General features: G+C 40.5%; 1 protein-coding gene across 1 annotated transcript in view; it reads left to right on the top strand.

The window, feature by feature from the left end:
• The first annotated feature begins 240 nt into the window (after window positions 1-240).
• LOC124273820 (fibrinogen-like protein 1) overlaps window positions 241-25,457 on the top strand; it is a 39,135-nt gene continuing 13,918 nt past the window's right edge. Inside the window, exon 1 of the mRNA XM_046709132.1 lies at window positions 241-563. Within this exon, the coding sequence (XP_046565088.1) occupies window positions 267-563 (297 nt within the window). The 5' untranslated portion in view covers window positions 241-266. The remainder of the gene's footprint in view (window positions 564-25,457) is intronic.

Below are 25,457 nucleotides of genomic sequence, written 5' to 3'. Positions count from 1 at the left end.
AAACATAATCGTTTGATATTCCTTTTTGCACGGGGATGCTTTATAGCTTCACTAGTCTTGTTTGCCAGTAATTGGCAGTTCATCTCAGAAGCGTGTTTTTCAGATTATACGCTAACTAATGCCATTAAGGTACTTTTAGGTTGAGGGCGTTATCATATTGTCATTTAAGCATATCAAATGTTTTCTTCAGTGCGTAATTGTTGATCGATCAACGCTAATGTTTATATGGCAAGTGGAAGACTAACAGAGTTATTCCTGTAAGAGATATGGCAGCCTTACACATGTTGGCTATTGTCACCTTGTTCCTTCATTTCAAAATTATTGCTGGTGATGAAACGAGGATTATTTCTAGTAAAGCGTATTCTGAGTGCACTCAGTTCATCTCCCCTACAAATGCTACCGTCATTGAAGGCATATATAGCGTTGCCGCGTGTGGTGTGCAGTGTTCTACGGAAACCCAATGTGTGGCTTTCAGCGTGTCTGTGGCTGGTGACACGTGCATGATCCACCGTGAGATGTTCCTGACAGGTGTCTGCTACAGTGGAGGGTGGCGCCATTTCAATGTAAGTGGAAACTTTAGGGTGTTTTATTGTACAATTGCTTTAGAAACGAAACACTTTGGCGTTTCGATACATTAATTTGATAACCTTTTTAATTTATGAACTCTATTAACACATTCAAGCACAATATATTTGTGTTAGATACACTGGTCACTAATATTTGTCTTTATATAAGGGAAGACTATTAAGTTGTTTCGTTGAACTTAAAGCTGCATTTGATTGCATCAATAGAACAAGTTTGATGTATAAACTTTGGACTGGCAATGTGAAAGGTAAAATCTTTAGATTAATTAGAAATATGTACAGAAATGTTCAATCATGTATATCATTGCAATATGGCTACACTGTTTGACTGTGTGAGCGGAGTAAAACAGGGTTGCCAACCATCACCACTGCTATTTTCATTGTATGTTAATGATATTACTGAATTTCTTGATGTTGATGAAGATAGATGTATTGAACTCGGTGTCGACTTTTCATGTTACTCTTCGCTGATGGTATGTTACTGCTCGATAGCACTGTCCGAGGTTTACAAAAAAGATTGAATAATCCAGCAAGTGGTCTTTAACCGTCAATATTAGTAATACTAAACGTATGGTTTTCAGGAAAGATGGTTGATTAAAGAAATACGAAAATGTTTATTTTAATGATACACTATTTGTGTCTTCCTACAAAATATTTGGGTGTTCATTTCTCAAGCAGTGGGTCATGGCATATAACACAATATATGTTTGGTCATGTCAAGCCCAGAAAGTGTTAAATATTTTACATCCCCAGCTACTAAATTTCAGAAACTTGTTTTGTTTTTTTTTAGAATGTTTTTATTGTTCCCAAGGGTACATCATTAGAGCACCAATTCACATTCTTGAGTTTGTTAGATAGAGTTCAAAAATACCATTGTTAGGTTGGGAATATAGATCTCCATTTTGTGTCATGACTTTGGAGGCTATTATTTTTAATTGCAATGAGCTTTTCCACATTGAAAATTTCTTTCAAAACAAACAGGAACTTTTGAAGTTTTGGAGTGTGTTGATTAATCCCACATAACTGGATATATTTTTTTGCAGTTAGGATAATATGGTTTAATAATCTGTCTGTGTTTAAAGCTCCAAACCAAACAAGATATTTTGTTATTTTAGTCGTATTCTCAATATGATTATTTATCCAAACTTCAAGTTCATTCCAGAATGTTTGTGTTTCTCTACATTCCCAATATACATGACAAATATTCTCATTCAGTTCATTACAAAAACAGCAAACAGAATTGTCAACAAGTTTCATTTTAAATAGTTCATTTTTAGTATAGATAATACCATGTAAAAACTTGTACTGGAAATCAAGTAGTTTCACATCTTTCAAACCATTTCTATATGTCGTAAAAATCTGATTCCAATCAAAAGTAACATTAGCGAAAGATTCTTGCCATTTAAGACACATTTTAGGTAAATCTTCATCGGAAATAAAGGCGTCATAAAAAATTCTAGAGCCTTTGCAAGATTTCAATAAAGTCAAATGACACTCAGTTATGAGTAAATCAAAAACTGGGATGTTTCTAGAGTGTCTAATTGTATATTTCCAAGATTCAGGAAGTTTATTCAAAACATGCAAATAGTCAAGGTATGTGCCTTTAATACTATATATTTCCTTCAACTTGTCAAAGGATAAAAAACCAGTTTCGTTACACAGGTCCTTAATTGTAAGAATGCCTTTACTTGCCCAGTTTTTATTGTAGTGTGTTGGGTTTTTGTAATTATGGTTAAACAATGGTGGTTGGGCTAGGATTTCATAAATATTACCTGCGTTCACATGACTTTTTTTACAATATTTATTCCAAGCTTTCAATACATCCTTCCAGTAAGGGTTATCGATGAGAGTTACTTGATCAACATTTGCACCAGATTTTAAAATGGTATCAAAAGGAATATTACAGGGATTTTCAACTGTTGTTTTTCTACAGTATAATCTAAGGTATAAATAAGGTGTTATTTGATTCTAAAGAGAGTGTATATCAATAGATCAACAAACATGGTTTGAATTAATATGTCAATATACAGACAGACAGACAGACAGACAGACAGACAGACAGACAGACAGGTTTATTCGGTAATTTAGGCCCAAAGCCCATAATACATACATTTGGCTAAAGTAAATACATACTGAGTAAAGCTAAGTTAAGTTTAGTATTGATTTGTTTTACAGTTATTCATTCCTTCTACGGCGAACTTGTGAAAGATATTTTCTCAATGATTTTAAAATATGTATATTATCCGATGACAACAATCGGATGAAGGTTTCAATTGTCGGTGGTTGAGTTAGATGTATTGAAAAACAATCAGATCTTTGTTGGGAATATTTTGGACATATTCATAAAATATGGAGTTCATCTTCGATGTAATCAAGGCCAGCAGCATGACCAAAGAGGCAGAGACGTTCATTATACGGGGTGTTTGTATGATGGCCACATTCCACTGCGAGTCTGAAATTACAGCACCGAAACTGAGTTATGATTTTACGTTGATTTGGTAGCAATTCACTAGTTAAATATGGTTCGACGCTTAGAGATTATTTAAATTGTGAATAGTATTTACATTTGGGTATCGAAAATAGTGATGCATGCCCGTTTTGAGTGAAGCAGTCATAGAATCTCTGTTTAAAAATTACCATGAATGTGGATATACAGTCTATGTCTTGAGATATCCATAAGAAACCAAATCCATATTGGAATAATATCAGCCTAATATGAGAAGCCCATGTTGTTTTACCATTATCATCGAGAGTGTTCATCATTAGATATGCCTGATAAGGAAGTCTGTTTCGTGGAAGCTGTATCAGTCTGCGCCAGTACTTGACTGCTCTTGACATATATTGATACTGGAGGGGAGCTCTCCCACACTCTACCAGAACCATGTTGTTGTTGGTAGTTTTACTAACTTTAAGAAATGACTTGCAAAATCTGGTGTGCACAGTTTCAATAATTTTACAGTAGCTTGTTCCCCATATTTCAGATCCGTAACAGAGTATTGGTGCAATCATAGAGTCAAATATCTTAAACAATTCATGATGGTTAATATATCCAAAACGTTTTTGATAATTGTTGATAGAAAATATTGCCTTCCTCGCTTGAGACGATAAACAGGTTTTCGCTTTTGCCCATGATAATCTTGGAGTAAACACAACACCTAAGTGTCTATACATATTAACAACCTCAATTTGTGTTCCTTTTAAAAACCACTTCACATAATCCCTGAGTGGACCTCCATTGCGAAATATACTGAACAGCAAAAGAAACGCATATTTCGACAAACTGAAATCTCATGAAGGTAAGCGTTCATGTTTATGGAACGTTCATGGTAAAGTGACGTAATGATCCCAGATGAGATGATGTCATGCAACGTCCATACGAAACATTCGCACAAACACACCAACAGTGCAGCAAAACCATAATTTTAGCACGTGCATCGACGGTTATGGATGAAAAGCATGCATTTCACTCTGAGGTATTCTTTATAAAGGTTTGTGTCAAAAAACAGTTAGGTATTGACGCTAGGAGGTGTACACGCCACACAAACGATGCCTAGACTAACGACTGAGCAGAGGGGAATGGCCATTGGAAAGTTACACGGAGGTAGCACTGCAACCTCTGCAGCTAGACAATTGGGCTGTCATCTTACCACCATTACACGACTTGATCAGCAAAGCGGGTTGCTGCTGATCGTCCCCGTACCGGACGGCAACGAGTGACAACTCATGCGCAAGATCGGTTCATCCGGGTCACTCATCTAAGGAACCGAACTCAAGCAGCAACAGTAACAGCAGCCTTTGTTCTTGGGTCAAGGGGAGCATTGCCAAGCGATACAATTAGGCGTCGTCTTCGGGCTGCTGGAATCCACTGCCGAAGGCCATATGTGGGGCCAATTTTGGCACGTCAACAACGCCAGCGACGTTTGCAGCCCTCACACAGCAAGGGTGTCGATGGATTATCTGGCTCAGAACAACATTAACGTCTTTTTCCCCCGGATATGGCTTCCATTGAACATTCTGGGACGAAATTGGACGGAGGATTGCTGCAGGTAGACAGCCACTCACACTTGCACAGTTGGAATAGAGATTGGTGTTTGAGCGGAACCATTTGCATCCAGCATTCTTTCAGACTCTAGTGAACTCAATGAGGCCACGTTGCACGGCCTGTGTGCAAGCTCAAGGTGGCTATACGCGCTACTAAAGAGACTGTCACTTTAGGACTGTGACGAACTGTGATCAATTTGAACTTATTGCAATTCAATGTCAACAGCAACTTTTAGCTGTTACATTGACAGTGTTTTCTATAGAATAAATGCTTAGACATAATTTGGGTTGTCTTCTATTCAAAAACTTGACAAAAAGCCAGACTTTCTTTTGCTGTTCAGTATACCATTATTTTAGTCTTTTTCAGGTTCACCTTCATTCCAGTCTCTGCACAAAACCTTTCTACAACATAAATTTTCCTTTGCACTGTCAGATACAGATGAGACATCATCAGCAAATAGGAGAGAATAAACATCCTTGGCGTGGGCAGATATAAAAATAAAAATACCTCTTTCACCATCATTCTCCAGCATTTGTGATAGTTTATTTATAAAAATAATGAAAATTTCAGGACTTAAAATACATCCGTGCCTTGTGCCAACATTACAGTTGAAATAAGATGATAATCCAGTATCAGTTCTGACACAAGCACATAATGATGAGTACATCTTGATGATAAATTTCATAAATTTCCCCTTCACACCAATGCTCACAAGACTCCTAAACAATATTTGATGATTAAAGGTCACATTCAACCAAAAAATCAAACATAATTAAAACACAATTATCACTTATTCATGACATATAATATACATTGCTGGTTATGAAAAAACGTATAAACAAAATTATAAGCGTACAATCGCAAATCAAAAGTGCAATATTGTGCTTGGGTTTACTTCCCAAGAAACGAGGCAGCCGGGATACCGAGCGGGTGGGTGTGCACTCAAGTGTAACGGCTGGTTCATTTGCAGATGCCCTCACGGCTCATTGTGTGTGTATATATAGAGATGTTGGGTTTTGTAAATACATGCTCATTTTTTGTGTATAACATTTTGCAATCAACAGACGCCATAACATGTCATGTGTTCAAGTATCACACCTGCCTGTCCGTGTAATTACATAATGTGACAGAGACCGAACTCGGGCCATAAATCAATGCGTTTTGTTTATGGTGTATAGCCTGATTGGTGTTAAGTTCAAATTGCATGTGGTCAGTGATCGAAGTTGTGTATTGAATATTGTCATTAGCAGACAGGCAGGCAGACACACAGGTGTCAATAAAACAGACATTGAGTTTTGTCTGTGACAACGACATATCTATATCACAGTTAGAAATTCTGTCAACGCTAAATAATAACATTGCTTTTAAGTATCGAACTGAGAAAGTGACTCGGTAAGAAGAACGTGTGGTGAAATAGACAAATGAAATTATATAAACAGTTTATTTACTGTCATAACATATAAAAAGCTCGCGCCTGTGAGATATCAACAAAACATTAGGAAAATAGCTCACACCAAAGCCTTCAAAAGTCGGGGGAAAATTAGTGAATCGTTTGAACTCCGATTTCGCGCGGTTTTTTTCATCGCGTTATTTTTCAACTTTATAAGTTGAATTTGCATTTTTGATGATTAGTTTCGGTAAGTCCATACCGAAAGGTATCAGAATCTGCAAAGTTGTGTTTTACGTTGCATGTGACCTTTAATGCAGTCAAATGCTTTGGTAAAGTCTATGAACAAACAATAGAATCTCCCCTTATTTTTTGATAAATACTTGATTGCCATGGCTTGTAAGGTGAATATATGGTCAGTGGTTGAATAACCATGTCGAAATCCAGCTTGACACTCTGAGATTATGTTGTTGTCATCACACCATTGTTGTAATCTGTTATTGATTATTGAAGTAAGAATTTTACACATTGAGTTGATCAAAGAAATACCTCTGAAATTGTTTGGGTCCAGTTTGCTTCCAGATTTATGCAAGGGGCAGATGATACTCTTTCCCTAAGTCTCAGGGAAAATGCCATCTTCAAATAACTTTTTGAATGGTTTAGTTAATAATGGTGCAATATAACTTTTAGAAGCCTTGAAAAAGTCACCGGCTGTGCCATCTGGTCCTGCTGATTTGCCACTCTTAATGCTTTGAAGACTAGAAAATACTTCATGTTCTGAAAAGGGATCATTCAACTGTGATGCCATGTTGTCATTTATATCCTCACACAATGTCTCATCAATAACATCATTGGCAGATTCACAATAAAAAAGGTTCCGAAAGTGATCATGCCATTCATTTACAGGAATATTAGGAGTCTCTGAACGAGAAACTGAATTTGATTTTAATACACTCCAGAATTGTTTAGGGTCATTTCTTGAGTCACTAAGTTTTCTCCTTTGATCTTGAAGATATAGGTCTTTCTTTAGTTGAAATGTAGATTTGAAAAGTTTCTTTTGACATATATATGAATCAATGTTTTCACCCCTTGATCTGTGTGCTCTAAGAGCTGAGTATTTCTTTTGTTTGATAAGCTCTAATTCGGAGTCCCACCAGGGGGGCTGCTTGGAATATATGAAAAGAGAATTATTGTAAACTCTCTTGAATTTATCTGCTGCAGCCTGGTAGAGATCAGTTAATGCTTTGACGCTTTCTTCCGCATTTTCTTCAATCTGTTTATGTATTGTGTCATACTGCATCATAAACAATTCATGAAAATCAACTAAAAATATGTTGTACATTTCAGGGGACCATTTGTATTTTCTCCATGCCTTTGATCCATAACACACGACTGATTGGAATTGTTATCTTTACACCTTTGAGTTGAAGCTGCACCAGGAAGATAAATAGAACAATATAGAGGGAAATGGTTTGACTCGTCTCTTTCATGAATACCAAAAGAGCTGAAATAGGGGAATAGATCAGTACTTGCTATGAAGTAATCCAAAACACTAGCACCATTATGGGTCACACAGGTGAAGTTGCCTTCCTTATCATCAAACAACCTTCTATTCAAAGCATGTAGACCATGTGTACAACACATTTCTGCAAGGGATACTCCATAGTTGTTATATCTTATGTTGTCTTTCGTATTGCGCGGAGTTTGGAAGTTATCACTTGGGTAGTCCTCACTGTTGTTTTGGACATAGTAGAGATCATCATGTTACGTGCACGGGTTTGAGGTTTCGGACCACAACAAGACACGTTGACTTCCAAAGACACGACGTTTAATCAACGACCTTCAAAAGCACAATCAAGGGAGATCACTCCCAACTCATCATGTGGTAGAGCGTACCACTAGAGAATCAAGATCACGTAACATCCTTCCTCTTACAGAAGAAAGCTAAAACACGTAATTTAAAGAGTGTAACTCTATTCATACGTAATTCTGAAATTATCTTAAACCATAGAAGGAAATATGTCACTTTAACTTGAACTGCTTTAACTTGAACATTAAACAATTAAATGACATAATTAATTATTACTGTCTCTTTTCTCATTATGACTTGGTAACAGAGATCACTGGTACGATTATAGTCTCTTTACAGATTTAGCTTTTCTGCACTCGTCCAGACCGCGTTTTGTAGACATCAGTTTGCACTGTTTTGGTCTCAGGTACATTTTCACTGTTCATTAATGCTTCAGTCACATTTTGTTTGAGTGATGGTTGGTTGTTTTCTCGTATTTCTTGATTGTGTTGTCCCCCATTGGGACAGGGATGATGTGTTTCTGTCAAAGGAACTTCTTTTCTTGATGGTTTTGAAGACTTGAGATGCTGTCTGTTCCTCCTGAACGTTTTACCTTCACCTGTCTTCACTTCATAGGTTCTACTGTTGAGTTGTTTCGTAACCTCTGCCTGTCTCCATTCTTTCACACCATTCTGAATTGGCTGCATCCGTACAGTGTCTCCTTCGTTGAGAGGTTTCAGGTCATGATGCTCTTTGCAATTTTCACTGCAGATTCGGCGGCCCCATTCGCTCGGCTATTCCCTGGACTTGATGTTTGTGGTCAAATCCCCATTTTCTGCTGAAGGACTTAAAAGTGTCTGATGTATACTGCGTGCCCCCATCACTCATAACGGTGTCAGGAATACCATGTCGTGCGAAATGGTGTTTCAACTTGGTCACAACCATCTCAGCAGTTGTGTCAGGGAGATAGTCCAACTCGAAAAAGTTACTGTAATAGTCCACAGTGACCATATAGTTGCGTCCCTTGAAACTGAGTAGATCGGTCGCCACTTTTTCCCATGGTCGATTTGGGACTTTGTGCATTTGGAGTGTCTGTTGGCCCTGTTTGTCACTGAAGGTAGCACACGTGTCACACGTTTCGACAAACTGTCTAATTTCTGATGACATCTGAGGCCAATACAGTAGCTCCCTGGCTCTTCTTAGGCATGAGTTTATGCCCATGTGTCCAGAGTGTAAGTTGTTGAGCATTTCACGTCTCATTGTTGCTGGTATTACCACTCTGTTTCCTCGAAGGATGATTCCGTCTTGTACTGTGAGCTCATCCTGAATGTTGAAATAATGAGTTAGACAAGACGTCACCAAAGATTTGTGATCAGGCCACCCTATCATGATTGTTCTTTCAACTGAGACAGACTATCATCTTTTTCATTTGCTTTTCGAATTTCTTCGAGTCGATGCTCATTGATTGGAGAAAAGGTCAAGTTGTTGATGTGAACTGTCTCTGTTTCAGGTTTGTCAGGTAAGTGTGCTCTAGATAGGGTGTCCACTAGAGGTAGATCTTTTCCTGGCCTGTATGAAAGTTCAAAATTGTACTTTTGTGCACGAAGGAGTCAACTCTGTAATCTCTTTGGCGCTTTTGATAGAGGTTTCAACACAATGCTCGCAAGGGGCTTGTGATCAGTTACCACCTTGACAGGTCTTCCATAAGTGTAGTGATGAAACTTCTTAAGGCCAAAAGTCAGGGCAAGCATTTCTTTTTCAATTTGAGCATATCCTTGCTCTGTATCCGTCAGTGCTCGGCTTGCAAAAGCCACTGGTTTTCCACCTTGAAGTAGAGCAGATCCCAATCCATGTTCACATGCGTCATTTTCCGGTGTTAGTTCCTTTTGAGGATCGTAGAAGGTCAGAACAGGTGTGTTTGTGACTTTAGTCTTGACTTGCTCAAAGGCTTTTTTCTGGGTTTCAGACCAGTTCCATGGAACATCTTTCTTTGTGAGGTTTCGTAGTGGCTGTGTGACATCGGTCAAATTTGGTAGAAATTTTGCAAGGTAATTTACAACTCCCAGGAACCTTCTCAGGTCTTCTAGATTCTGAGGTTGCGGCATGTCTACTATGGCCCTAATTTTCTCTGGGTCAGACTGTAGACCCTCTTGAGTGATGCGGTGTCCCATGTAGGTTACCTCAGACATTCCTAATTCAAGCTTGTCTTTGTTCAGTTTTATGTTCCTCTCATCACACCGTGCAAGGAAGGTTTTCAGACGAACCTCATGTTCAGCAGTGTCCTTTCCATGTATCAGAACATCATCAGCTATAGATATAACACCTTCAAGATCAGATATGTTTTCTGACAGTTTCTTCTGAAATATTTCAGATGCCACTGATATCCCAAATGGCAATCTCAGCCAACGATATCTTCCAAAGCATGTTTGAAATGTGGTCAGTTCACTGGACTCTCTGTCCAACTGCACATGCCAGTAGCAGGACTAAAGATCTGTCTTGGAGAACACACGTGACTGGCCCAGTTCATGTAGAGTTTCTTCAAGGATTGGAAGTGTGAGGTGTTCTCTTTGTAACGCCTTGTTGAGTTCTCTTGGATCTAAACAGATCCTGATTTCCCCTGATTTCTTCTCTGTGATCGTGAGTTGACTGACCCATGGTGTAGGTTCATTTACTGGCGTTATAACACCAAGGGACATCAGTCGATCAAGTTCTGATTTCAGTCTTGGACGGAGTGCCAATGGCACTCTTTTGTCAGGCATTACGACTAGCTTCACATTTTCTTTCACTTTCAGGTTTACCAGTCCTGCGAAAGCTCCAAGTGTTCCGTCCACAACAGAAGGAAAGTAATTTGTTACAGAAGAACAGTCTTTTTCAACGGAAGAGCAGCCATTCTTCTCTGGAGCACCTACAGTCTTCCTAGGAGAGCAGTTTCTTTTTAGATTGGAGCAGTTGTATGTGACAGAGCAAACAAGGTCCATGTTTTCAGGATGCACAGTAACCAAGTCCATTTGTTCAGTCGCTCGAAGACCAATTAAAGGTGTCAGCTGTTGTTCAACAATAACGAATTCAACAGAATATCTTCTCTTATTCTTTGGGTTCTTCACCGACAACCGAGATGTTCCAAGAGGAATAATTTCAGTGTTATTCCACATTTTCAGTTTCTTAACAGAAGGCTTAATGTCTGCATCTGGCACGTAATTTCTGGGTAGAATGTTTACTGAGGCACCTGTGTCTACTTGTAACACTTGATCTTTTCCATTGATGACCATGTGACACTTGATTTGTTCGGATGTGTTCACTGAGTTGATATTTTCTTCATCAAAGTTTATTGTACTGATCCAGTCATGTTCATTTTCAACACTGTGTATGGTATGTATCCATTCTTCTTCCTCGTCATCTGAGGAATCTTCAGTGACTTGATGCACTTTACCATATTTCTTCTTTGTGTTAGCACACATGATTGAGAAGTGATTCCTATTTCCACATGTGGAGCAAGTTTTTCCCTAGGCTGGGCATTCATATTTGAGGAGAACATGTTTTCGTCCACAGAATTGACAGTCTTTCAGATCAGATTTGTCAGCACTTTGCTTGTACTCCCCATGCAGTGATTTTGTGGAACTTCTTTCTTTGTTCAGACTCTTCCTATCTCTGCGTACAGATACCATTTTATTCACACTTTCTGGCTTAAAAGCTTCATATCGAGCAGAGGCATTCTCAGCTGCTCTACAAATATCAATTGCCTTTGTCAAAGTAAGCTGTCTTTCTCTCAGTAATGTTTGCTGAGTTGTTTTATCACTCACACCCAGCACTATACGGTCCCTGAGAATTGAGTCAACACAGTTTCCATAGTAATTACAAGTCTTTACCAACGATCTGATGTTTGAATGGAAACTCTCAAAAGATTCACCCTCATTTTGTGATTGCTTGTTGAACACATACCTTTCATAGGTTTCGTTGATTTCTCAAATGGCAAATGTATCAAATTTCTCAATGATATCGTTCAGAGTAATATCCTTTTCATCTTTGCTGAAGTGAAATCCGTTGTACACACGTAGAGCCCCATCACCGAGCGAGTGCAAGAATGATGCAACCTGATAAGGTCTCTCATATGTTGAAAGTTGCGTCAATATTTCGTAGTTTTTCCACATCTGTTTGAAAAGTTTCCAATTCTCCGCTGTATTGCCATCAAGCAATAAGGGTCCGGGTGCCTTGATGCCTTGTAACCTTGGCAAAGGTCGTTCGTTTTCCCCGCATTCCGCCATCTTGAGCGAGTCACGAGGTTTCAGATATGTGGTAATTAGAACAGTCAGAACAGCAAAATTCGGGATGAAATTCCTTCAAAGTTCAGATCAGATTTGTCTATGGAATGGGCTTACTTGTTTCCACTCCGCTGCCACCATGTTACGTGCACGGGTTTGAGGTTTCGGACCACAACAAGACACGTTGACTTCCAAAGACACGACGTTTAATCAACGACCTTCAAAAGCACAATCAAGGGAGATCACTCCCAACTCATCATGTGGTAGAGTGTACCACTAGAGAATCAAGATCACGTAACAATCATAGGGAAAATAATCTAAATATGTTTTCATTCTTGCATTAAAATCATCCACAAGTAATATATGATGCTGATAAAAATTATGCTTTATGGTTTCGACATATTGTTCCAAACGATGAATGCCATCAAAATCCTTACCAATGTATATAGGGGAGTTTTCAGGCGATATGTAGACAAACATTAACACAGTATCTTTTTCAAGTCCAAGTCTCGTGGATTGAAACAAAAGAACAACACAATCTTCACAACCTTCAAGCACTCTGTACATATACTCGTCAATATCGGGTTTCACAAAAACAGACACTCCTCCGCTGTACCTACCCAAATGCTTCTGTTTGGGTCTGCAGTAGTGGTATGATCGAAATCCGGACAATAACATTTCGTAATCGGTGGGGTGTTTAGCAAATGTTTCACAGAATCCAATTATATCATATTTACAACAAAAACTCTCAAAATCACTAAAGGTGGAACTCACGTTTTCACTTAAACCCTCTATATTCCAGCCGATAATACTAATGGAGCCTTGGCCGAGTCCTCATTTCGCTGTTTTGCTCGATCGCGTATTCCTCTTTAGAGTGCTCTCCCTTTCACTTCCGTTACTATGTGTAAACAAAGGGGCGTGGTCGTGTGATTCCGTTGTGACTTGTGGTTGGCGTTTTCCATCCGAAATACACCTATTTACGTTGTTTTCCCGGTCATGAATGTACACTTTTCCATCGATGATTAGCTTGTCCTGCCGTATCTTCGGTTTTAGACCTGTTTTGAGGGCATCCGAGTATATAGGAGCTAAAGATCTGCGTGCTCGCTGTATGTGATCCTCGGTGTCTCGGTGTGTTGTATCTTCTCTGTCTTTTAGTTTCCTCTTCGCAGTGAACAGGATGTCGTTTCTGTCGTTGGTGAGAACGAAATTCGCAATTATTGGGGGATTACGTTTTCCGTTCCGGAGTCGATGGGCCCTCGTAATAAGATGTCAATATTTTGTGAATAGTTCCCAAACTTAATGTGTATTAATCATCTGTAAAGAAGGAATAATGTTGTGAGGAATACTTCTCAGTTGTGAATGTAACATCATACAGAATAGCCCTTACTAAATTTAGGTGTTCAAATCACAGATTAATGATGGAGGAAAGTAGAAAACTTTATATTGCTAAAGATCAACGATTTTGTCCTCTATGCATTGTTCCCTGTATTGACACAGAGTACCATTTCTGATTTATATGTCCTTTTTGTCAGATTTGAGAAAATTGTTACCTGGATATTATATTGTAAATCATACATATCCTAAATTGTATCAGTTATTATCACCCCAAAACCCAGATGCTATTAAGTGTCTAGCAAAGTATGTATATCTTGGCTTGAAAAAAATAAATAATCAGTTACAATTGCAAAAGGAATATGCATAGCACTCTCTGCATGTGTTACATACATTCTGTACTACTTGTATAATGGGCCGGTGGCCGCGCCCCTTACTGTGATAAACTCTCTATCTCTCTTCAAGCACTAAATGAAGCCATTAAGTCTGTATCAGCCGCTTATGTATGTGAGCCCTGGCTGTCTAATTGGTGTCTAACTGTCAAACTCTCACTTTATACAGGATAAATGAAAGAAATTGAAAACAATGTATCTTGAATTCATTGCAAAACTCTCTATTGATATCGATTGATCTACAAATATTTCATTTTACCTTGTTCTCAGTCACTGCCACAAGTTTGAAGTCCAGAGAACGTGAGAAATCGTAATTAGAATTACAAAAAGATGAGAATCAAGAACACTATTCAGATAATTTGTCTTCGTTAAGTTTTTTCCCGACCAACCGACCCATGTTCAGAATTTGGTGGCTACGTGAAACACAAAAAAGAAACATGATGTCCTAATATCCGATAGCTAATCATATGTTTGCTTTTACAACTCTCCCTGCGTATGGCCAATCAAGGAGTTGATGATATTTATGGTTTCTGAATATATCTAAAGTCTTGTGTTTTGCACATGTCTGTTTATTTACCCTGTAACTGGAAGTCATATTGTCCAGTTGAAATATCTACAGTACATCAAGGCTGCAAGAATAACATGCCGGGCTGCAGCAGTAAAAGTGGTGCTACATTCTAGTATTCTAGAGGATGGCGTTTTCAATCCAATGATTGTAGATAGGTTAATATCGACGATGGGAACAGAATTTACTTTGTAATTGTACATATACCTGCTGGTATATACACTAGCGGGTTTGTATCAGAACTTTTAAAACTTGAAGGGGTACCTGCTAGGGAGCAGTAGTCAAACGTTGGTAGGAGCGATGATATCAATGTCAAGATTAGCAGCAGTAGTGTGGGATTTGATCCAGATCCCAATCAGCTTGAGCCAGCTAGTGTTTCCTAAGTAAGTGGTCATCACAGAAAGGGTTAAAGATAAGCGTTATACCGCGTTTTTTTTAAAGAAAGTTCATTAGGCTCCACACATAAAGGCTGTCAACAGTTCGAACATAATCCAGACATAATCTAACACCTTGGTAGCGGTATACACAATGAAACCAATGTCTTAGCTTTACTGATCTTTATTATTCAAATCTCAGTAAAAGTTTCAAGAAGTTTACACATCAATGACAAAAGTGATGTCCGATACAATTTTCTATTTTTACTTGTACCATACGTTTCCAATTTCAGGTATGATTTATGATTTATTCGGAATTGTACAGACGATTTATTATTGATGTTGAAGTGGTTTTGCCGTTTATATTAAAATCCTTGGATGATGGCAAACATATTTCTGCCTGTTTCCTACTCTACTCTTTCTAGCTTGAACCATGGGTTATTACTGATGTGTTTGTAAGCAGAGCACTTATAAGAATAGTTTCAGCAGCTATGTCATATTTTTTCCGGGAGCAACTGAATAGTGTCCAGGACATAGATCAACATGTCCAAATTGAATTCGACAGCAAATGAATATTAATGAAGCATTGGCCAGTTGCCCGTATTAAGATTCCACCTACCTGAAGGATAGTCAGTCGCTGGTCATTTTCTTTGTTTTGATTATTTCATTTCTGGTTTTGATTATTTATTTGATTTTGTCTGTGATACGGAGGTGAACAAAACTTGCTCATTTTGGGAGATTTAAGTGAGTTCATTGACTGGGATCTGGTTCTTTATACAACTAACCAGAACGAAGCCATGTGAAATGTTCCACCTCTCCACAGACACATTTGATGCCCCGAAAGGTAGCAAAGGGATTCCCTTTCAATGGACCTTTGTCTGCAGTTTCGATGATCAAGAATCAAGTGTTACTGATGCGATCATATGATGTAGAAAAGATGTTTTTGTTTCTGAACTAGAGAAATAGTTTTAAGCCATGGTAGATTAACGAAGTTCAGCAACTCCGATATGCCATCGACTGTCAACAAGGACGATGCTGCAGTATAGACCAAACTGCAACACCAGAGCTGCAGGGATTTTATAGTCCAGAAATAACGACACAAATAGCTAAGACACCTGTGAAAAATGTCCGAGTGGTTTGGCCCATGATAAATTTCTTAAGAAATTAAAATTCCAAATGTATATGTCACCAGATTAGCCCGTGAAATACAGCGTTGATGAAATGTTCAAGCACAGAAACAAGTCGCACCATTTAATTGATAGAACCGGGCCCATTCTACCAACCGTGCAGGTGAAGAAGGGTCAACGTGGTACGTTGGGCAAATGGAACACCATTCCTGGCACCAGTGCCAGATTCACGTTCTCCACTGACGATGGGACACCACTTGCCAAATTCGCTCTAATCTTACGACCAGGATACCCTTGTTAATTCAGTTACTGTATCATTTGCTCATCATAAACACGGAGAAAGACGCGGGTACACATTTTACACACAGACAGTGAGAAGAAGTGGCGGCGCCTCATTATACACGGAGTGAGACGTCGTGTGCACATTGCACACGCAGGCAAGAGACGCAGATGAAAAGACGTGTGCGCCTTATACACGCGAGCAATGGGAACATTTTACACACGCGTAATGAGATTTAGTTGTTGGTGAGCATAATATACACCTGCATTGAGGCAATGTTAAGGCGAGTGCACATTTTATACACAGGTTATGAGATGTAGAGGTGGGATCACAATATACACACCAGCAATGAGATATAGAGATGGGTGCCCATTTTACACATACGTAATCAGATTAAGAGGTGGGATTACAATATATACACCAGCAATGAGATATAGAGACGGGTGCCCATTTTACACACGGGTTATGAGATGTAAGGTGGGATCACAATATACACACCAGCAATGAGATATAGAGACGGGTGCACATTTTACACACAGGTTATCAGATGTAGGGGTGGGATCACAATATACACACCAGGAATGTGATATAGGGACGCGTGCCCATTTTACACAGGCTAAGAGATGTAGGGGTGGGATCACAATATACACACCAGCAATGAGATATAGAGACAGGTGCCCATATAACACACAGGTTATGAGATGTAGAGGTGTGATCACAATATACACACGGGCAATGAGATATAGAGACCGGTGCCCATTTTACACACAGGTTATGAGATGTAGGGGTGGGATTACAATATACACACCAGCAATGAGATATAGAGACAGGTGCCCATTTGACACACAGGTTATCAGATGTTGGGGTGGGATCACAATATACACACCAGCAATGAGATATAGAGACCGGTGCCCATTTTACACACAGGTTATGAGATGTAGGGGTGGGATTACAATATACACACCAGCAATGAGATATAGAGACAGGTGCCCATTTGACACACAGGTTATCAGATGTTGGGGTGGGATCACAATATACACACCAGCAATGAGATATAGAGACGGGTGCACATTTTACACACAGGTTATGAGATGTAGGGGTGGGATCACAATATACACAACAGCAACGAGATATAGAGACAGGTGCCCATATAACACACAGGTTATGAGATGTAGGGGTGGGATCACAATATACACACCAGCAACGAGATATAGAGACAGGTGCCCATATAACACACAGGTTATGAGATGTAGAGGTGGGATCACAATATACACACGGGCAATGAGATATAGAGACCGGTGCACATTTTACACACAAGTTATGAGATGTAGAGGTGGGATCACAATATACACACGAGCAATGAGATATAGAGACGGGTGCACATTTTACACACAGGTTATGAGATGTAGGGGTGGGGTCACAATATACACACCAGCAATGAGATATAGAGACGGGTACCCATTTTACACATAGGTTATGAGATGTAGGGGTGAGATAACAATATACACACGAGCAATGCGATCTAGAGACGGGTGCCCATTTTACATATACGTAATGAGATGTAGAGCTGGGATCACAATATACACACCAGCAATGAGATCTAGAGACGGGTGCCCATTTTACATATACGTAACGAGATGTAGAGCTGGGATCACAATATACACACCAGCAATGAGATCTAGAGACGGGTGCCCATTTGACACACAGGTTATGAGATGTAGAGGTGGGATCACAATATACACACTAACAATGATATATAGAGACCGGTGCCCATTTTACACACAGGTTATGAGATGTAGGGGTGGGATCACAATATACACACCAGCAATGAGATATAGAGACAGGTGCCCATTTTACACACAGGTTATCAGATGTTGGGGTGGGATCACAACATACACACCAGCAATGAGATATAGCTGACTGACTGACTGAGTTTAGTTTTACGCCGCTTTTAGCAATATTCCAGCAATATCACGGCGGGGGACACCAGAAATGGGCTTAACACATTGTGCCAATGTGGGGAATCGAACCCGGGTCTTCGGCGTGACGAGCCAACGCTTTAACAACTAGGCTACCCCACCTAATGAGATATAGAGACGGGTGCACATTTTACACACAGGTTATGAGATGTAGAGGTGGGATCACAATATACACACGGGCAATGAGATATAGAGACCGGTGCCCATTTTACACACAAGTTATGAGATGTAGAGGTGGGGTCACAATATACACACCAGCAATGACATATAGAGGCTGGTGCCCATTTGCCAGACAGGTTATGAGATGTAGAGGTGGGATCACAATATACACACCAGCAATGAGATATAGAGACAGGTGCTCATTTTACACACAGGTTATCAGATGTTGGGGTGGGATCACAATATACACACCAGCAATGAGATATAGAGACGGGTGCACATTGTACACACAGGTTATGAGATGTAGGGGTGGGATCACAATATACACACCAGCAATGAGATATAGAGACAGGTGCCCATTTTACACACAGGTTATCAGATGTTGGGGTGGGATCACAACATACACACCAGCAATGAGATATAGCTGACTGACTGACTGAGTTTAGTTTTACGCCGCTTTTAGCAATATTCCAGCAATATCACGGCGGGGGACACCAGAAATGGGCTTAACACATTGTGCCAATGTGGGGAATCGAACCCGGGTCTTCGGCGTGACGAGCCAACGCTTTAACAACTAGGCTACCCCACCTAATGAGATATAGAGACGGGTGCACATTTTACACACACAGGTTATGAGATGTAGAGGTGGGATCACAATATACACACGGGCAATGAGATATAGAGACCGGTGCCCATTTTACACACAAAGTTATGAGATGTAGAGTTGGGGTCACAATATACACACCAGCAATGACATATAGAGGCTGGTGCCCATTTGCCAGACAGGTTATGAGATGTAGAGGTGGGATCACAATATACACACCAGCAATGAGATATAGAGACAGGTGCTCATTTTACACACAGGTTATCAGATGTTGGGGTGGGATCACAATATACACACCAGCAATGAGATATAGAGACGGGTGCACATTGTACACACAGGTTGTGAGATGTAGGGGTGGGATCACAATATACACACCAGCAACGAGATATAGAGACCGGTGCCCATTTTACACACAAGTTATGAGATGTAGAGGTGGGGTCACTATATACACACCAGCAATGAGATAAAGAGGCTGGTGCCCATTTGCCACACAGGTTATGAGATGTAGAGGTGGGATCACAATATACACACCAGCAATGAGATATAGAGACCTGTGCCCATTTTACACACAGGTTATGAGATGTAGGGGTGGGATCACAATATACACACGAGCAATGCGATCTAGAGACGGGTGCCCATTTTACATATACGTAATGAGATGTAGAGGTGGGATCACAATATACACACCAGCAATGAGATCTAAAGACGGGTGCCCATTTTACATACACATAATGAGATGTAGAGCTGGGATCACAATATACACACCAGCAATGAGATCTAGAGACGGGTGCCCATTTTACATACACATAATGAGATGTAGAGCTGGGATCACAATATACACACGGGCAATGAGATATAGAGACCGGTGCCCATTTTACACACAAGTTATGAGATGTAGAGGTGGGGTCACAATATACACACCAGCAATGAGATATAGAGACCGGTGCCCATTTTACACACAAGTTATGAGATGTAGAGTTGGGGTCACAATATACACACCAGCAATGAGATATAGAGTCGGGTGCCCATTTTACACACAGGTTATGAGATGTAGTGGGGGGCACACAGTATACACACCAGCAATGAGATATAGAGACGGGTGCCCATTTTACACACAGGCTATGAGATGTAGGGGTGGGATCACAATATACACACCAGAAATGAGAGATAGAGACGGTAGCACATTTTACACACAGGTTATGAGATGTACGGGTGGGATCACAATATACACACGAGCAATGAGATCTAGAGACGGGTGCCCATTTTACATACACATAATGAGATGTAGAGCTGGGATCACAATATACATACCAGCAATGAGATCTAGAGACGGGTGCACATTTTACACACACGTCATGAGGTGTAGAGGTGGGATCACAATATACACACCAGCAATGAGATATAGAGATGGGTGCCCATTTTACACACAGGTTATGAGATGTAGAGGTGGGATCACAATATACACACCAGCAATGAGATATAGAGACCGGTGCCCATTTTACACACAAGTTATGAGATGTAGAGTTGGGGTCACAATATACACACCAGCAATGAGATATAGAGGCTGGTGCCCATTTGCCACACAGGTTATGAGATGTACAGGTGGGATCACAATATACACACCAGAAATGAGATATAGAGACAGGTGCCCATTTTACACACAGGTTATGAGATGTAGAGGTGGGAGCACAATATACACACGAGCAATGCGATCTAGAGACGGTAGCCCATTTTACATATACGTAATGAGATGTAGAGCTGGGATCACAATATACACACCAGCAATGAGATCTAGAGACGGATGCCCATTTTACATACACATAATGAGATGTAGGGGTGGGATCACAATATACATACCAGCAATGAGATCTAGAGACGGGTGCACATTTTACACACACGTCATGAGGTGTAGAGGTTGGATCACAATAAACACACCAGCAATGAGATATGGAGATGGGTGCCCATTTTACACATACGTCATTAGATTTAGAGGTGGGATTACAATATACACACCAGCAATGAGATATAGAGACGGGTGCACATTTTACACACAGGTTATGAGATGTAGTGGGGGGCACACAGTATACACACCAGCAATGAGATATAGAGACGGGTGCCCATTTTACACACAGGTTATGAGATGTAGTGGGGGGCACACAGTATACACACGAGCAATGAGATATAGAGACAGGTGCCCATTTTACACACAGGTTATGAGATGTAGGGGTGGGATCACAATATGCACACCAGCAATGAGATATAGAGACAGGTGCCCATTTCACACACAGGTTATCAGATGTTGGGGTGGGATCACAACATACACACCAGCAATGAGATATAGAGACGGGTGCACATTTTACACACAGGTTGTGAGATGTAGGGGTTGGATCACAATAAACACACCAGCAACGAGATGTAGAGACAGGTGCCCATATAACACACAGGTAATGAGATGTAGAGGTGGGATCACAATATACACACGGGCAATGAGATATAGAGACGGGTGCCCATTTTACACACAAGTTATGAGATGTAGGGGTGGGGTCACAATATACACACCAGCAATGAGACATAGAGGCTGGTGGCCATTTGCCACACAGGTTATGAGATATAGAGGTGGGATCACAATATACACACCAGCAATGACATAGATAGCTTGGTGCCCATTTTACACATACGTCATGAGATTTAGACGTGGGATTACAATATACACACCAGCAATGAGATCTAGAGACGGGTGCCCATTTTACACACAGGTTATGAGATGTAGTGGGGGCACACAGTATACACACCAGCAATGAGATATAGAGACGGGTGCCCATTTTACACACAGGTTATGAGATGTAGAGGTGGGATCACAATATACACACGGGCAATGAGATATAGAGACCGGTGCCCATTTTACACACAAGTTATGAGATGTAGAGGTGGGGTCACAATATACACACCAGCAATGAGACATAGAGGCTGGTGCCAATTTGCCACACAGGTTATCAGATGTTGGGGTGGGATCACAACATACACACCAGCAATGAGATATAGAGACGGGTGCACATTTTACACACAGGTTGTGAGATGTAGGGGTTGGATCACAATAAACACACCAGCAACGAGATATAGAGACAGGTGCCCATATAACACACAGGTAATGAGATGTAGAGGTGGGATCACAATATACACACGGGCAATGAGATATAGAGACGGGTGCCCATTTTACACACAAGTTATGAGATGTAGAGGTGGGGTCACAATATACACACGAGCAATGAGACATAGAGGCTGGTGGCCATTTGCCACACAGGTTATGAGATATAGAGGTGGGATCACAATATACACACCAGCAATGACATATATAGCTTGGTGCCCATTTTACACATACGTCATGAGATTTAGACGTGGGATTACAATATACACACCAGCAATGAGATCTAGAGACGGGTGCCCATTTTACACACAGGTTATGAGATGTAGTGGGGGGCACACAGTATACACACCAGCAATGAGATATAGAGACGGGTGCCCATTTTACACACAGGTTATGAGATGTAGAGGTGGGATCACAATATACACACGGGCAATGAGATATAGAGACCGGTGCCCATTTTACACACAAGTTATGAGATGTAGAGGTGGGATCACAATATACACACCAGCAATGAGACATAGAGGCTGGTGCCAATTTGCCACACAGGTTATGAGATATAGAGGTGGGATCACAATATACACACCAGCAATGAGATTGTTAGCTTGGTGCCCATTTTACACATACGACATGAGATTTAGAGGTGGGATTACAATATACACATCAGCAATGAGATATAGAGACGGGTGCACATTTTACATACAGGTTATGAGATGTAGTGGGGGGCACACAGTATACACACCAGCAATGAGATATAGAGACGGGTGCCCATTTTACACACAGGTTATGAGATGTAGGGGTGAGATCACAATATGCACACCAGCAATGAGATATAGAGACAGGTGCCCATTTTACACACAGGTTATCAGATGTTGGGGTGGGATCACAACATACTCACCAGCAATGAGGTATAGAGACGGGTGCCCATTTCACACACAGGTTATCAGATGTTGGGGTGGGATCACAATATACACACGAGCAATGAGATATAGAGACGGGTGCACATTGTACACACAGGTTGTGAGATGTAGGGGTGGGATCACAATATACACACCAGCAACGAGATGTAGAGACCGGTGCCCATTTTACACACAAGTTATGAGATGTAGAGGTGGGGTCACAATATACACACCAGCAATGAGATAAAGAGTCTGGTGCCCATTTGCCACACAGGTTATGAGATGTAGAGGTGTGGTCACAATATTCACACCAGCAATGAGATATGGAGACCTGTGCCCATTTTACACACAGGTTATGAGATGTAGGGGTGGGATCACAATATACACACAAGCAATGCGATCTAGAGACGGGTGCCCATTTTACATATACGTAATGAGATGTAGAGCTGGGATCACAATATACACACCAGCAACGAGATCTAGAGACGGGTGCCCATTTTACATACACATAATGAGATGTAGAGCTGGGATCACAATATACATACCAGCAATGAGATCTAGAGACGGGTGCACATTTTACACACACGTCATGAGGTGTAGAGGTGGGATCACAATATACACACCAGCAATGAGAGATAGGGTGCCCATTTTACACATACGTCATGGATTTAGAGGTGGGATTACAATATACACACCAGCAATGAGATATAGAGACGGGTGCACATTTTACACACAGGTTATGAGGATGTAGTGGGGGCACACAGTATACACACCCAGCAATGAGATATAGAGACGGGTGCACATTTTACACACACGTCATGAGGTGTAGAGGTGGGATCACAATATACACACCAGCAATGAGATCTAGAGACGGTAGCACATTTTACACACAGGTTATGAGATGTAGGGGTGGGATCACAATATGCACACCAGCAACGAGATATAGAGACAGGTGCCCATATAACACACAGGTTATTAGATGTAGAGGTGGGATCACAATATTCACACCAGCAATGAGATATAGTGACGGGTGCCCATTTTACACACAGGTTATGAGATGTAGGGGTGGGGTCACAATATACACACCAGCAATGAGATATAGAGACGGGTGCCCATTTTACACATAGGTTATGAGATGTAGGGGTGAGATCACAATATACACACGAGCAATGCGATCTAGAGACGGGTGCCCATTTTACACATACGTCATGAGATTTAGACGTGGGATCACAATATACACACCAGCAATGAGATATAGAGACAGGTTCCCATTTTACACACAGGTTATGAGATGTAGGGGTGGGATCACAATATACACACCAGCAATGAAATATAGAGACAGGTGCACAACTTACAAACAGTTTATGAGATATAGAGGTGGGATCACAATATTAACACCTGGAATGAGATATAGAGACGGGTGCAGATTTTACTTACAGGATATGAGATGTAGGGGTGGGATCACAGTATAAACACCAGCAATGAGATATGGAGACGGGTGCCCATTTTACACACATGTTATAAAACTCAGAAGCGGATGAACATTATATGGCCAGGCAAACGGATATAGTGGCGAATGCACATTGCACACGCACACGCAGGCAGCAGCCAGCTGAAAGTGTCAAGAAATATGTACTGAATATTCTGATCAGTACTCGTTCTGATATTTCACTGTCTGGTTTGCTGTATATTTACTTTTGTGTTTAATGTATGTGATTGATCTCAATCAATCTATCCGTTAATTAGTATTGCCAATTCCACCTCAAGTAGCGAGTCAGTTTAGTTTTACGCCGCACTCAGCAATATTCCAGCTATATGGCGGCAGTCTGTAAATAATCGAGTCTGGACCAGACAATCCAGTGATCAACAGCATGAGCATCGATCTGCGCAACATCTGTTAATTCATCTCCATGATAACCAACACTGTATTCATTCACATACGCTATTTATCTGTCACGTCACCTTGTATACATGCTCACTCGCTCATACCCGGGAATTACCCATAAGCCCCATAGCAACGCTGTAACAAGCGCCGAGCAGAGTTCATAGCAGACGACATCAACATTCGTTATAATGTCCTTTTTAGTGTGTTGTGAAAATATTAAAACTATCACAAATTGAATTTACGCTTAAAACTTGAAGCTCTTTTTTTGATTTTTAAAATGAGTTAAAAGTCAATCCCACAGTGAACATATACATCAGAGTTGAAGCACACCAGTTTGTAGCACATTCAAGAGTTGGAGACCAGACGCTCCTCTCTTCGTCATGCTGTTAGCTAACTGTTCATGTCCAGGAACCCACTTCACAACGCTGACTTCTCTGGTCTGAAGAGACTGTTGAACAGCAGCTATATCCAGCCTCAGACGCCTGTCATCGACAAGCTTAGTGGAGTGGACGGCCTCCACTACACTCTTGTTATCCATTCCAGCATTTTTCGTATATACACTGCTTCCTCTAAACCCTCCTGAAGACTGAGAGTTTCAGCTGCAATCGTGGATCTCACTACTCTCTTGATCTTCCCAGCGTGCCAAGCTAAGGGACAA

Source organism: Haliotis rubra, unplaced genomic scaffold (genome assembly GCF_003918875.1).
Source record: "Haliotis rubra isolate DU_JTF1 unplaced genomic scaffold, ASM391887v1 Scf1038, whole genome shotgun sequence".
NCBI lineage: Eukaryota > Metazoa > Mollusca > Gastropoda > Lepetellida > Haliotidae > Haliotis > Haliotis rubra.
The sequence above is the reverse complement of the archived record's forward strand: the minus strand, read 5'-3'. Positions and strand labels throughout refer to the sequence as shown.